A 14,725-nucleotide genomic window follows, 5' to 3' on the forward strand; every position below is an offset into this window, starting at 1 on the left:
TTTTGTTGATGGGGTTGACTTACTAAAACTGGAGAATTCAAAATCTGGTGCTCTGCTTACAAACTAAGCAGCTTCCAGTTTTTTTTTTTGTCAAAGCTTAATTGAACAAACTGAAGTTAGAAGCTGACTGGCTACCATGCACAGCTGCACCAGATTTTACACTCTCCAGTTTTAGTAAATCAACCTCAATGGTTGATGTCCAGTTAGCAATTCTGCCTTTCAAATTAGCAACACTTTCTGAACACACACATAGTAAATACATCACATCCTTTTCTCTAGAGCAGGCGTTTCCAAACTTTCTAAACAAGGGGCCAATTTACTTTTCTTCAGACTTTAGGGAGGCCGGACTGTGACCATTGGGAGTAGAAAAGGTCCCAACGTTAGCAGAAAAAAACAATGTCCCTTCTTTGGTGTCAGTCAGAGGGATTGCGCCCCATTGTTGGTTTCATTGGGAGGAATTGTGCCCTTTCACTGGTGTTAGTGGGAAGGGATTTATCCCCCATAGTTGGTATCCATGGATGAAATAGTGCCCCAAGGGCAGGATAAAAGCAAGCAAAGAGCTGCAACTGGCCCCCAGGATGCAGTTTGGACACCACTGCTCTTGAGATATTTGTGTCTGAACCCCTAACTGCTACTGTTTTTCCATTTCAACCTGCTCTAGTTTTTGAGGATAGTCCTGTAAATACCTTCTGTTTCAAGGTAACAAACAGAAGTTGGGGGCTTTAGAAGGAGAGCTTTAGGAACTAACCCTGTAACCCTTGCACCACCGTGCTGCAATATCATGCATTGCATGCGGTTGCGCGGCACAATCCCATAGACTTGCATAGGCTGCGTTTGGTGGCAGTAACAGCTGCTAAATGCAATATACTATATTTGCCGTGGCTGCAAAGCACAACATTGGGACCGCGGCATGCGTAGAACTGAGTGGCAGCATGCCCTCGTTCAGGTGAGCGGTTGGGAGGGAAATAAAGGGGATACCTGAAATCTGACTTGTATCTTAGGGCAGACTTCTGGGAAAATCAGTGAGCCAATCACACAAGCAGGAAATGATGTTTCTGGGGGGGGGGGGGGGCGGCGGCATTCTGTAGACACTATGGGGGTTTTTTACTAAAAGAAAATCCACTTTGCACTGCAAGTGCCCTTGAAAGTGCAGTTGGAAGTAAAGTCGCTGTACACCCGAAGGGGGACATGCAAGGAAAATAAAAAACAGCATTTTAGCTTGCACATGATTGGATGATAAAATCAGCAGAGCTTCACCTCATTTCAGATCTACCCCTTAGATTTAGAGTGACTGCACTTCCAAATGCACTTTTAGTGCACTTGCGGTGCAAATGGGATTTGCTGTTCGTAAATATCCCCCTATGTGTACAGAACACCTCCAGATAGCCATATTGCATTGCATTTTCAGAAAATTACAGAGCTGCAGATTGAAAAGGAAAAGGTAAATTTTTAATAATATTCAATTACAATATCACTTGTGTCGCAAATATATAAGCTATGATTTTTCTTTATTTAGTATTATTTATATTATTTATTTCTTTATTTTTCCCCCCCATGAAAGTGGGGTTACCCTTTAAGTAGTGGATGTGTACAGATAATTTTTTAGAGAGTCTTGGTGAATTTTGGTTAATACCTGTTGCCAACACCAGTGTTAATTTTAAGCAAATTTCGATTTCGTTTTAATCTTAGTCGTAGAAAATTGCATTTTAGTCCTATTTTAGTCTTCTACAAGTGTTTTAGTTTTAGTCGTAGTCTTTTACCAAAATGCCATTTTAGTTTTAGTCACATTTTAGTCATCGTATTTTAGTCAACTAAATTCTCCAATACATTTTAGTCAAATAAAATCATTTTAGTCAACTAAAATCAAATGGATTTAGTTAAATTTTAATGCATTATTTAAGCATTTCTCTAGAATTTCCAAACTCATTATATACTCCTGGAGTAAACAAATCTAATATCATGTCATTTATGGTATTAAGGTTTGAACAAACCCACAGATACAGATTTAGACACTGTGGACAGTCTGAGAAGGCCCGTAATGCTGTAGAGTCCTGTGGACGGTGATCTGAGGAGGCCTGTAATGCTACAGAGTGCTCTGGACGGTGGTCTGAGGAGGCCTGTAATGCTACAGAGTGCTCTGGACGGTGGTCTGAGGAGGCCTGTAATGCTACAGAGTGCTCTGGACGGTGATCCAAGGAGGCCTGTAATGCTGCAGACTGCTCGGGATGGTGGTCCGAGGAGGCCTGCAATGCTGCAGAGTGCTGGATGGTGGTCTCAGGTCTGAGGAGGCCTGTAATACTGCAGAGTGCTCTGAACAGTGGTCTGAGGAGGCCCGTAATGCTGCAGAGTGTTCTGGACGGTGGTCTGAGGAGGCCTGTAATGCTGCAGAGTGTTCTGGACGGTGGTCTGAGGAGGCCTATAATGCTGCAGAGTGCTCTGGACGGTGGTCTGAGGAGGCCCGTAATGCTGCAGAGTGCCCTGGACGGTGGTCTGAGGAGGCCTGTAATGCTGCAGAGTGCTCTGGACGGTGATCCGCGGAGGCTTGTAATGCTGCAGAGTGCTCTGGACGGTGGTCTGAGGAGGCCTGTAATGCTGCAGAGTGCTGGATGGTGGTCTCCAGTCTGAGGAAGCCTGTAATGCGGCAGAGTGCTCTGGACGGTGGTCCGAGTATGCCTGCAATACTGCAGAGTGCTGGATGGTGCTCTCAGGTCTGAGATATGGCCTGTAATGCACAGTGCTCTGGATGCCACTGCCTGATCTGGACAGACGGCAGTCTGAGGGGAGGCCACAGGCCTGCTGTACTTGTAATGTACACTAGTACTACACACTCACAATCTGTTCTCTGCTCTGGATGTGGGCAGTTGTCTCGCGAGTCGGGACGCGGGAGTGGGAGTGGGACAGTTTCGTCGGGACTCGGGAGGCCTGCCTGTAAAGCACAGTTCTGTTCTGGTCTCTGGCAGTTGTCACGGACGGTACGCACAGTCAATTCAACACGCTTGCTTGCTGGGAGCAGAAACAGGCAGAGTTCTATGAAAATCGTAAGTTAGTTAATGAGGGTAAACATCCCTGCCTCACATTTTCATCATAGTTTTTGTCAGTGGATGAAAATGTGCTGCACTTTTCGTTTAGTTTTCGTCACTGTAAAAATGCAGCCGACGAAAACTTTGATGAAAAAGTCAGTTGACGAAATTAACACTGGCTAACACACCAAAATGCACATTATATGCGTTTTAAATGTGCCACAGTTTACTTTTATGGACCTCCCAAGGCACTAAAATAAATGGTGAATAGTGAATAAAAACCTTGCGCTATGGACTATATGTGTGAATAAACAGATTAATTACAGCTGTTCCCCTCAAAGTGTAGACTTGCTAACTTGAGTAATTGTAAACCATGGTATAGGGCACTAATGATAACACAATTAACATGTGCTAAAAAGAAGAAGTATTCAACTTCATGAACATTTTCAAAGTGCAACGTGCTCAATAATAATGTGTATAAGGTATGATAATAGAAACAGTCAGCCCTTAAAAAGTCTGTAGATTCTTCAGTGATAAATTTGCAAACTCATAACACCATCACCATATGGCAGTAGTCTCTGCAGATTACACCCAATGTGTTTGGTTAAGATGTCCCACTCACCAGAAGAATGAGACCTCTAAGTAAAAAGAAGGCCAAACAAGCTTAGTTAGTGGGATCTTTGAACTTGCTTGAATGTCAATGGGGATGTATCAGGAGACCATCGTTTACAATTACTAAAAAAAAAAAAAAAAAAAAAAAAAAAAAAAAAAATGGACATGTCATATTTTTCAAAATTCACTGCACTGCAGCAATGAAATTGTAACAGATGGGGGGGGGGCTGCTATTTACTAAAACTGGAGCACTCAAAATCTGGTGCAGCTGTGCACGGTAGCCAATCAGCTTCTAGCTTCAGCTTGTTTAGTTAAGCTTTGACAATAAAACCTGGAAACTGATTGGTTTATATGCAGAGCTGCACCAGATTATGCATTCTCCAGATCTAGTAAATAACCACCACTATCTTTATTATGGGGAACCACAACATGTGTTTTAGTGCACTAGAATATGTGCGTTAAGACGCAACAGTGTAAAATGGGCCCTTAGTGAGAGATAAACCACACATTTTATTGGATCAGTGAGAAAAGTGATGATGTATGTATACCTTATGTTTGAGAAAAGCAATATAGTACTTGACAACCTGGTATAACCTCAGTTGTGTTATCCTTACACCTCTGAATCATCAGTGACAACAAAACGCAAGGATAGCTAGAGCAGCACGCACTTTATGTTATCAGCTTGTGATTACAGTGCAATAATTAGTACATAACATACTCAATGTCCGCCACACTGACAGATATCCCTTTCAGTACAGCAGCACCGCTGAAACATAACAAGCAAAACTACTTCACTCTCAGTAGTAGACACCAATAAAAGGGAAAGTAAAGTATAGTGTGTTTTCAGTGAAAACCCATTTATAATCATTATTGCAGTGTTTTTCTTAAAGGGACTCTACAAAAAAAAACAAAAAAAAACGCATGAATAGGCAACCCAGGATAGGAGGGTTCGACCTGAAGAACATGGAAGAGATCAAAGATCACCAGGGTGCAGCACATAATTTTTAAGGAGATAAAATAGCAAGGCCCCAGTAAAGAAGGAAGGTATGAAAATTTCAAGGGTCAGTAGTAAGTATTGCATAATTCAGGGGTCCATAGTAACGCAGAGTTCAGAGATCAGTCGTATGTACACTGATAAAAATGATTCTGTTGCCTTGTAATGTTAACATAACATTTTTATAATTTTCAATATAAAAATAAATGTTAATTCAATTTACTTTGATACTTTAAGTACCTTACTTAATTTTCATTAGTTCTTAAAAACACAACTTTTACATTTACAAGCATAATGTATAATATTAAGTAATATAGACAAAACATGTAAGGCATGTGCATTTCCATATTCTAATTGAGTTACATTTACAGTACTTTAAAAAAAAAAACAATCTTTTCATTTGACTGAAATTGCGGGACGCATATGTTTGCCAAACGTGCAACCGCATGAGTTTTGATGCTGTATATTTTAGAGATTTTGACATTTTGGAACTTTAAAAGCCTGCACAAGGCAGTTGCCATATGTTTGAGGCCCATCAGGACAAAAGAGCGCCACCAGTGACAAGAATTTTTCCAAGTCACTACAAAGCCATTGAAAGGTAAGAGTGAACATTGAACAAATTATTCACATGCTTTAAATGTTGCTTAACATACCATCCAAAATGTTTATTTTGTTTGCAGATTAATATATTTATAATAAATGGGCATACGTCTGTTGTGCTCATTGTGTACACCCACTGAGACAACTCACTTGTTGCGCAAGCAAGGTTTGCGCTTACTGCATGTGGCAGAACGCAACCAAGATGCAGGATGAGGGACAGCCAGCTGTTAAGCTTAAAAACTATTTTGTGCCACAAAATGTAATGTTTCAGCTAGTTCGGTTTTTGAGATATTGGAATTTAGATTATGTAACATCAAGCCCCGCCCACTTTGCACCCAATGTTATTAAAATTAAAAAACAAAGATAGTATTATTTTGCACTGCATCTGTGCCGATTTGTGCTGCAAAAAGGAACGTTTGGTTTCAGAGATATTGTGCATTATAGTTGATGAAACCTCTCCCACTTTGCACCACATTACATTTTAAAAACAATTATACAATTTATTTGTGCGGATTTCTACCACGAAAACAACATTTCTGTTTGTTCAGTTTTTGAGATCTTGGACATTCAACTTCAGATTATGTAACCGAAAGCCCTGTTCATTTTGAACTATGTTATTACATTTAAATAACAAAATATACCATATTTATGCTGCATTGAAAGGAAACACAAGCATATTGGTATAGTGTATTTTTTTCATATAGCACTCTCATTTTGTATCAGAAAGAATGATTATGGGACTCATTTATGCTTTTAGCCTGAGCTACCCTGAAAACCTAAAATATACACCTTTTAAAGTTTTTCAGAAGAGCTTTATTTTTTCTTAGAGCTAGATATGAGGAATCTATTCTCAAAAGTTCACACAAAGGTCGGCTCTCCTTCACAAACCGCCATAAGTGTACGTTGGTCTTTGCACAGGAGATAGCGACTGTGCGTGCCCGCCGTGTGCCATGGGAGCGTACCCGTGGGTCCAGCTGACTTGGTGTCCACTAACAACCCACAATCATGGTATACAGAGGCAGAACGGGGATCTAAACAAGGTGATTCCCCATTCTGCTAGATGACATGTGAGAGATCTTCTGTTCCCAGTGATTGGGAACAGTAGTCTCTGTCATGTCCCTGGTAGCCCACTCCCCCTACAGTTAGAACACATCTAGGGAACACACTTAACCCCTTGATCGACCCCTAGTATTAACCCCTTCCCTGCCAGTGTCATTTATATATTGATCAGTGCATTTTTATAGCACTGATCAATGTAATAATGTCACTGGTCCCCAAAAAGTGTGATTTGGGGTCAGATTTGTCCGCCACATTGTCGCAGTACCGCTAAAAATCACAGATCACCGCTAGTATCAGTAAAAATAAATTAAGAGTCACTAAATCTATCCCATAGTTTGTAGACACGATAACTTTTGCACAAACCAGTCAATATATGCCTATTGCAATTTATTTTACAAAAATTATTGAAAAATATATATTGACCTAAACTGATGAATACTTTTTTCAGATATGTATTAAAGCAAAAAAAAAAATTTTTTTTCTAAATTGTCGGTCTTTTTGTTTATAGCGCAAAAAATAAAAAACTGCAGGAGGTCATTAAATACCACCAAAACAAAGCTCTATTTGTGGGGAAAAAAAAGTATGTCAATTTTGTTTGGGTACAATATTGCACGTCCGCACAATTGTCCGTCAAAGTTTAAGTTAGGAACACATACATTAACTTATTACATTTTACAGAAAATTACAGTGCTGCAGATTGAAAAAGGAAAGGTCATTTTTAATAACATTCAATTACAACATGACTTGTGTCGCAACTGTGTGTGCTATATAAAAAATGTATTCGTTTTTTTTTCCCCCCCATAAAAGTGGAGTTACCCTTTAAAATAGGGGTGGGAGTGAGAGAACTTTAGAAAAAACTAGGTACCTGCGGACATAAAGCAGAACTTCCCTTTTCTTTATCAATGATGTTTATTAAGGTTTTTTAAAGACAGGAAAGAACTACAATTAAAATTCCATGGTAGTGAAAGACAGATACTATGCCACTGATCCTCTCCCATACAAAAAACATTAACAATATAATCAAAATGGTTATCGAGAGGTCGTTACTGACATAATATTGCAATACAATGAAACCAGGAGATAAAGTAACTTTCAAATTACAAATTATAGAATTAGTACAATACAATTCTGACGGTTATGCCATTTAGCAATTAAGATAATCCCACAATTGTGATCATCTCAGATTCCAAATAGAAAAATCTGATTGATGTCTCCCTAAAACTTATTAGAGACCTTCTGCAGTATAGAGAACAGACAGAAAGAAGATATTCCCTTTTAACGTGAAGTTCCATGTACCATTAAGTGCGAGGGGCAGTAGTATGCGATGCATAATACAGAAGTCAGGTATCTGGGGAAGCTATCCCCTTCTGGTACAAACCCCAAAGCTAAAATCACCCACAGCAAAAAGTCTTACCTTCCTCCCCTCCTGAAATGTATTCTCAGATCTCAAATGCAAACCTGGGAAATTCCTCCAAGGTCTCTGCTTGGCCATGTCAGAAGGAACCTTGGACTTCCAACAGCTTTGCAATGCCTATTGCTGCTCTAATCTGGTTCTCAGAGGCGGTGTCATTGCTGCACGTAGCTAAGGTATGACTTTTTTGGAGACGAGACAAAACATGGCTTGCAGGAACATTTTTATTGTAGAAGAGACTCTTTGGGAGTTGATTTACTAAAGGCAAATAGAATGTGCACTTTGCAAAGGGCAGTAGCACTCTACAAGTGCAATTGCTCCAGGGCTTAGTAAATTAGGTAAACCTTCACTTTGCAAAGAGTACCCAATCTCGTGAAAGAAAAAAAAAAAAAAAAAATAGCATTTTTGCTTGTACATAATAATTGGAGGATGGAAGTCAGCAGAGCTTTTGCTCATTTACTAACCTCTGGGGCAACTGCAATTTGCGAAGTGCACAGTCTATTTGCCTTTTGTAAATCAACCCCCAAAGAGTCTCTTCTACAATAAAAATGTTCCTGCAAGCCATGTTTTGTAAGCTAGAGTTTAGATTCAATTGAAAGAAAAGTTTTTTTTTTTTTATTTAATCTTGCTTGCTGTTTTTTCTGTTTAAATTATAAAGGGAGTGATGGAAAAAGAGGAACTGCAAACAAACCCAAACAGCAAATTAGTTACAAAATGTCAAAAATATACACATCAGCACAACATTTTAGGGAAAACACAGACTGTATACAGGGGCAACTTCAGACATAACAATGAAAGGGGAAACTATAAGAATAAGTGCTCCTTTAAAGCAGTTCTTACATCAGATATATTCCTTCATATTGAGTACATACAGTTGTGTGAAAACGTATTTGCCCCTTTCTGATTTTATTTTTTGTATATATGTTACACTTAAATGACTCAGATCAAACAAACAAATTTTATTATTACACAAAGATAATCTGATTAAATACAAAATGCAGTTTTTAAAATGATGGTTTCATTTATTAAGGAAAAAAAGCTGTCAAAGCCTGCTTTATGTGAAAAGGCAATTGCCCCCTAAACCTAATAACTGGTTGTGCCACCCTTGGTGGCAACAACTGCAATCAAGCATTTGTGATAACTGGCAATGAGTCTTTCACATTGCTGTGGAGCAATTTTGGCCCACTCTTCTTTGCAGAATTGTTTTTATTAAGACACATTGTAGGGTTTTTCCAGCATGAATGGTCTGTGTAAGGTCATGATACAGCATCTCAATTGGATTTAAATCCTGGTTCTGACTAGGCCACTCCAAAACCTACATTTTGCTTAGTTTGAACCATTTGGAGGTGGACTTACTGATGGCTGGACATTCTCCTTTAGGATTTTCTGGTAGAGCTCAGAATTCATGGTTCCATCAATTATGGCAAGTCGTCCAGGTCCTAAAGCTGCAAAGCAGCCCCAGACCATTATGTTACCACCACCATGTCTGACTGTTGGTATGATGTTCTTGTTATCAAATGCTGTAATTGTTTTATGCCAGAAGTAAACGGGATGCACACCTTCCAAAAGGTTAAATTTTTGTCTCATCAGTCCACAGAATATTTGCTAAAAGTCTTGGGGATAACCAAGATGTTTTTTTGGTAAATGTGAGATGAGCCTTTCTTTGTGTTCTTTATGGTCAGCAGTGGCTTTGGCCTTGAAAGTCTCCCATGGATGCCATTTTTGCCCAGTCTCTTTCTTATTGTTGAATCACGAACACTGATCTTACCCAAGGCAAATGAGGCCTGCAGTTCTTTATATGTTGTTCTGGGTTCTTTTATGACATTCTGGATGAGTCCTCATCATGCTCTTTGAGTCATTTTTTTGTAGGATGGCCACTCCTGGGAAGGTTCACCACTGTTTCAAGTTAACTCCATTGGTGGAGAATGGCTCTCCCCGTGGTTTACCGGAGTTTCAAAGCCTTAGAAATGGCTTTGAAACCCTTCCTAGACTGATACATGTGCATTACTGGTTTCTAATCTGTTCTTTCATTTTTTTAGATTATGGCATAATGTGTGGCTTTTTGTGATCTGTTAGGGTGCTTCACTTTGTCTGACAACTTCTATTTATGTGATTTCTTGATTCAACAGGTCTGGCAGTAATCGGGCCTGGGTGTGGCAAGTCAAATTTAACTCAGCTTTCCAAAAAAAAAAAATTGTGGTAATCACAGTTCATTCATGATTCAGCATGGGAGGGGACAATTACTTTTTCACATAATGCCAGGCAGGTTTAAACAGCTTTTTTCCCTTAATAAAATGAAATAATAATTTAAAAACTGCATCTTGGATTTACTCAGGTTATCTTTGTGTAATATTAAAAAAAATTTGATGATCTGAAAGTGTGAGAAATATGCAAAAGAATAAAAAAATCAGGGGCAAATACTTTTTCACACAACTGTACATGCTAAGTAATGTGTAAGTATAAGTCTTGTGTGCACTGGATCACAATACTCCCTCTGAACTTGCCTTTTCCTAAAAATGCCACTGTGTCATCCATGCATCCCAATTTTCTAAGAGAGGAAAGAGGGACATATTATAACACAGAGTATGTAGACAAAGGACACATCCCCCACCAACAAATGCTATGGTTTCATCGTTATTTTTTTCTTTACAACTGGCTATTCAAATATCAAATGCAATTATTAGCCCTTGTACACACGGTCAGATTTTCCGACGGAAAATGTCTGATCAGACCGTGTTGTCAGATAATCGGACCGTGTGTAGGCTCCATCGGACTGTTGCCATCGGAATATCCGACTGACAAAGTTTGAGAGCTGGCAATAAAATTTTCCGACAACATGATCCGATGCGCGTCAGTTCCGATCTTGTGTAACCTAGTCCGACAGACAGGGTGCTACGCATGCTCAGAATAAATTCTGAGACGGAAGCGCTCGGTCAGGTAAAACTACCGTTCATAATTGATATAGCACATTCGTCACACTGCAATGTTAAAAATGCTTTAATGCAGTGCATTTTCTTTTTCTTTATAATGCTACAAGAATGAAGTTGTTTTGCTGCGCATATTCACACACACTTCTCCAAAACTTATTTCTTTATTCTTTTTCCTCATTTCAGGAATACAATATTTTAGTTTGTCACATCTCCCCAATCATTTTTTTTTATTAAATTTTTTGTGTTTTTTTTTTAATCAAGATCTCCTTTGACAATTTGCGGAAATCTTCGGAAATTTTTTGGTGTGTTTTGTGTGTCAACTTACCACAACACCATTATTATCTTTTTATTTTATTGTTTTCTTTTTTAACCTCCAGGAGGTTGTTTGGTGTTGGTGCCCCTTGTTATTAATTTGTCTTTGTATTTTTTAAATGTACCTGCCTACTTACAAATAAACTGTCCTTTTTGAAGTAAAACACATAGGCAAGCATTTCTTGAACCAAAAAAAAAAAAAAAAAAAAAAAAAAAAAAAAAAAAAAAAACTTTATTTATTTAGGAGTCAGCAACAAATAAAGAGGGAGGCAGCGCTGGAGAAACTGGGGAGATTAGCGAAGCCTTTGTCTCCCAGGGCACACATCAACTTTTTAAATACAAAAATTGGTGGCCTGAGGAGTACATATCTGAGGGAGAACAGTCTGGTGCTTAAGTCCAAGAAACCCGGAACAGCAGCAGATGACATCTATGTCCCCAGGCTGTGGTCCTACAAGAGGCTGCATCTTCTGTCAGACCAGACTGAACCCAGGCCATCACTCTCTGGTCTTCCTTCCACGCTTCCTTCCAGGCTGTGGCTGTGGCAGGAGGAGGAGCATGGTCCAAATCACACAAGTGTGTTGTTTGTGTGATTTGGCCCAACAACCTGAGGTGTTGCCCCTCCTCCATTTGCTGGAGTTTGCAGGCAGCCAAGGCGGCAAAGGCCTCTTGATATGTGGGGGTGGCTTTGAGAGCCGCTGAAGCCTCCCCAATTAGCCTCAGAGCCGACTCCTGCACATTCCCCCTTTTCTGGCCCTTTTGGGTGGAAGGCAGAGGGGAGGGACCTGTGATTGAGTCAGGTGCCTAGGCTGCCCACCTCTTTGCTGCCACTTACCCCTGCCTCCTCCTGGCTGCCACGTTCCACAGCCACCTCCTGGCTGAGTCTTGTTACTGTAGTGGGGATGTGTAGCTTGCCACAGACAGGGCAGCTCCCTGTACTTGTCAATGAACAGTGGGAGAAACCTGTGGTCGTTAAACCCATCCATATTATCTGCAAGACACAACACAAGACAAACCCTAATGTCAGTCTAAACTCTCCTAATCTTGTCCCAGTATAGGCCTCAATCTAGAAGCAGTATAGGCTAGTGATGTACCAAGTTAAAATTGTACCTTCGTTTGAACGATCGGTGCGTCAGCTTCTCCCTCTGCTCACAGATCGCACGTACGACACACACGTGTTGCGTTTTATATACAGTGCGCATGCGTGAAACTCTGCCCGCCCCCGACTTTCTTTCTAGTCTATTCCCCGGCCCTTCTCTTTCGGCGCAGTGGGGAGAGCACATGGCGGAGACACAGCAGGGGCATGATAATTCCACTAACGAGGAGGAGGACGAGGAAAGTCCAGAGCCAGAAGCGTCCCGATCCCAGAGGAGAAGATTTAAGGCATCAAATATGTCTTTTGGAGAGATGTTGGAGACGGTGGACTTATTGAAGAGGAGCGACTATGATGGGAAGTATGGCCCTTACCCAAACCCAAATGGCAGAAAGGCCAAGATCGTGACTAAAGTTGTGAAGAGTCCTCAGAAGAATTTTGGGGTACGACGATCCAAGGATCAACTGAGAAAACACTGGTCAGACCTGAAACTGAGGGAGCACGATCAGTACAGAAGGATCAAGCAAGCTCTTCAAAAAAGTAAAGTAGTCGTCATGTGTTATTATTATTGCTTGCATACTGCTCCATGTGCTTTGATTTAATGTTGTACAGTTTAAAATGGCCACTTCCATGTTCATGGTTTCAATCGTTTGTAATAAACATTGTTCATTAGCCCACTCCAAAAACGATTTTTTGCCAAGTTGCACTTGACTACATTTGTTCACACAACAGGTATGTATTCCAGCATTAGAAAGTGTCAAAAATAATGTTTTCACCTTTGAACTCTGCCAAAAAACACAAATGTACGACACTTCCAAGCAATGTTTCATATTCCTATTTCTGCCCTCAAATATCTGTGTGCTAAGTATTCCTTTTTTACATTCTCATAGGGGAGAGAAGACTCGGGACCTCTGAGGACACCAGGGACCCCACACCTCCCAAAGAAGGGGAAAGACCAACACCAGAAGCAGAGGAGGAGGAGGAGGAAGGAGAGATTGTCAAAATTGTCACAACAGGTGAGTGTCGGAGACCACAGCTTCAGGTAAGCCAATAAATGTATGCCTGCATGTTTATAATACATGGTGTGTTTTTTTTGGTTTCTTTTTAGTTGATGTGGATGTTCCAGAAGAATCGCATTTTACCAGTGAAAGTGCCCAGATCCTCATTGGGGAGATAATGGGGCGCAATCGCGATTTAGAGAATATCCAGAAAAACCATCAATGATGTTTAGCAAAAAATGAAGAACATCATTGATGTTTTAGGGAGAGTCTGAAACACCCAAAACTAGCTAGCATCCATTTTGATTTTTCAAAAACACTTTTATATTTTATTTTTAGAAAAGCCAAATTTGGAAGATGCACACAGTGTGTCAACATGTACCATCTCCCATCACGGGGGATCAATGTACGCGTTTTGTGGGTGCAACCCCTTCCTTGCTACAAAAGTGGCTGAGATGAAGGGATTGCACCCCCAAAACACGTACATTGATACCCCATGATGGGAGATAGCACATGTTGACATTAGGCATGGGAACAGGAGGAAACTGGCATCTTTTTGGATTCTCAATTTGTGTGCATCTTCCAAATTTGGCTTTTCCAGGGGTGACACTCCATCTGATGAAGGCAATATCAGTTTGTACATACTCAAGTTGAACTTTGTAAGTTCCTGTGTTCTGTATGTTATGATTTCATACATGCTTGTTTACACAAAAACGGCAAGTTAGAAAAATGTTACCCAAAATAATGTTTTATATACACCAAATATGTTGGTTTTTTGTAAAACCCTTTTCTAAAACGCACATGTGAATGTGCTTTGAGTAAAAAGTAAAATTATCAACAATGTGTGGCTTCTTTTTTCAATGCGCAAAAGCAGTATTTGTAGTAAAGTTGTAGTTTTCTGTGGCAATGGGTGGTATTTACTAAAGGCAAATCCACTTTGCACTCCAAGTGCAGTTTCAGGTGCACTTTTGCAGTGAACTTGTAGTGCGTAGTGGATTTGCCTCTAGTAAATAACACCCACAGTGATGTTTAAATTTCCCCAATCACGCCATTTTCATGACCCCACATATTTCTGCCATGGTGCTGAAATGAGCAATATTTTTGTCAGTAATGCACTACATACATTATCAACAAAAACAAGGTGTGTGTGCGCTTGTAGCAGACCCACAACATAAGATTATCTGAAGAAGAGACTGTCACCTCATCTCGCTCCGAAATTGGTTTTGCACTGTTGTAGAAAAAGGCCCAAAAAAAACCCCCAAATAAAACCTAGGAGACACCTAAAACAAAGCCATGCAGTAAAATGAAAACAAAGATTATTGGAGTTTGAAAGAAAAATGTATTAAAAAAAATGCCTCTCAGACACTGTCTGGCATATCAATGGCCCCCCTACCCACAAAGTACTCCACATATCTTGATCTGACCTCGCGGGCGCAAGCCAGGACGACCAGCTTCAAGGCCTGGGAGGTTGACATTTTCCGTGAAGTCTGCATCAGGCCCAACTGAGGCCACATAGTTTGCTGAGCGTTTTTTCAAAAAATTGTGCAGAATGCAGCACAAAAGCACAATATGATTTAGTTTATATTCCGCCATGTGGATTGGAGTCAAAAATAGGCGGAACCGGCTGGCCATTATCCCAAAAGTGTTCTCCACTCCTCTTTTGGCTCTGGCCATCCGCAAATTAAAGATCCTCTGATCC

At 40.2% G+C, this 14,725-nt stretch overlaps 1 protein-coding gene across 2 annotated transcripts in view; it reads right to left on the reverse strand.

Moving 5' to 3' along the window:
• The window catches only part of FAXDC2 (fatty acid hydroxylase domain containing 2), an 88,605-nt gene that overhangs the window by 44,747 nt on the left and 29,133 nt on the right, over window positions 1-14,725 (reverse strand). The window contains exon 1 of one of the 2 annotated variants that reach the window (XM_077468379.1): window positions 7,700-7,804. The exons of the other annotated variant lie outside the window; for it this stretch is intronic. Coding sequence (XP_077324505.1) covers window positions 7,700-7,777 — 78 coding nt within the window. The 5' untranslated portion in view covers window positions 7,778-7,804. Of the gene's footprint in view, window positions 1-7,699; window positions 7,805-14,725 lie in introns of those variants that run through there. 2 annotated transcript variants of the gene reach the window in all.

Source organism: Lithobates pipiens, unplaced genomic scaffold (assembly GCF_037356315.1).
Source record: "Lithobates pipiens isolate NorthernLeopardFrog02 unplaced genomic scaffold, aLitPip1_a1.2 Scaffold_8, whole genome shotgun sequence".
Classification (NCBI taxonomy): Eukaryota; Metazoa; Chordata; class Amphibia; order Anura; family Ranidae; genus Lithobates; species Lithobates pipiens.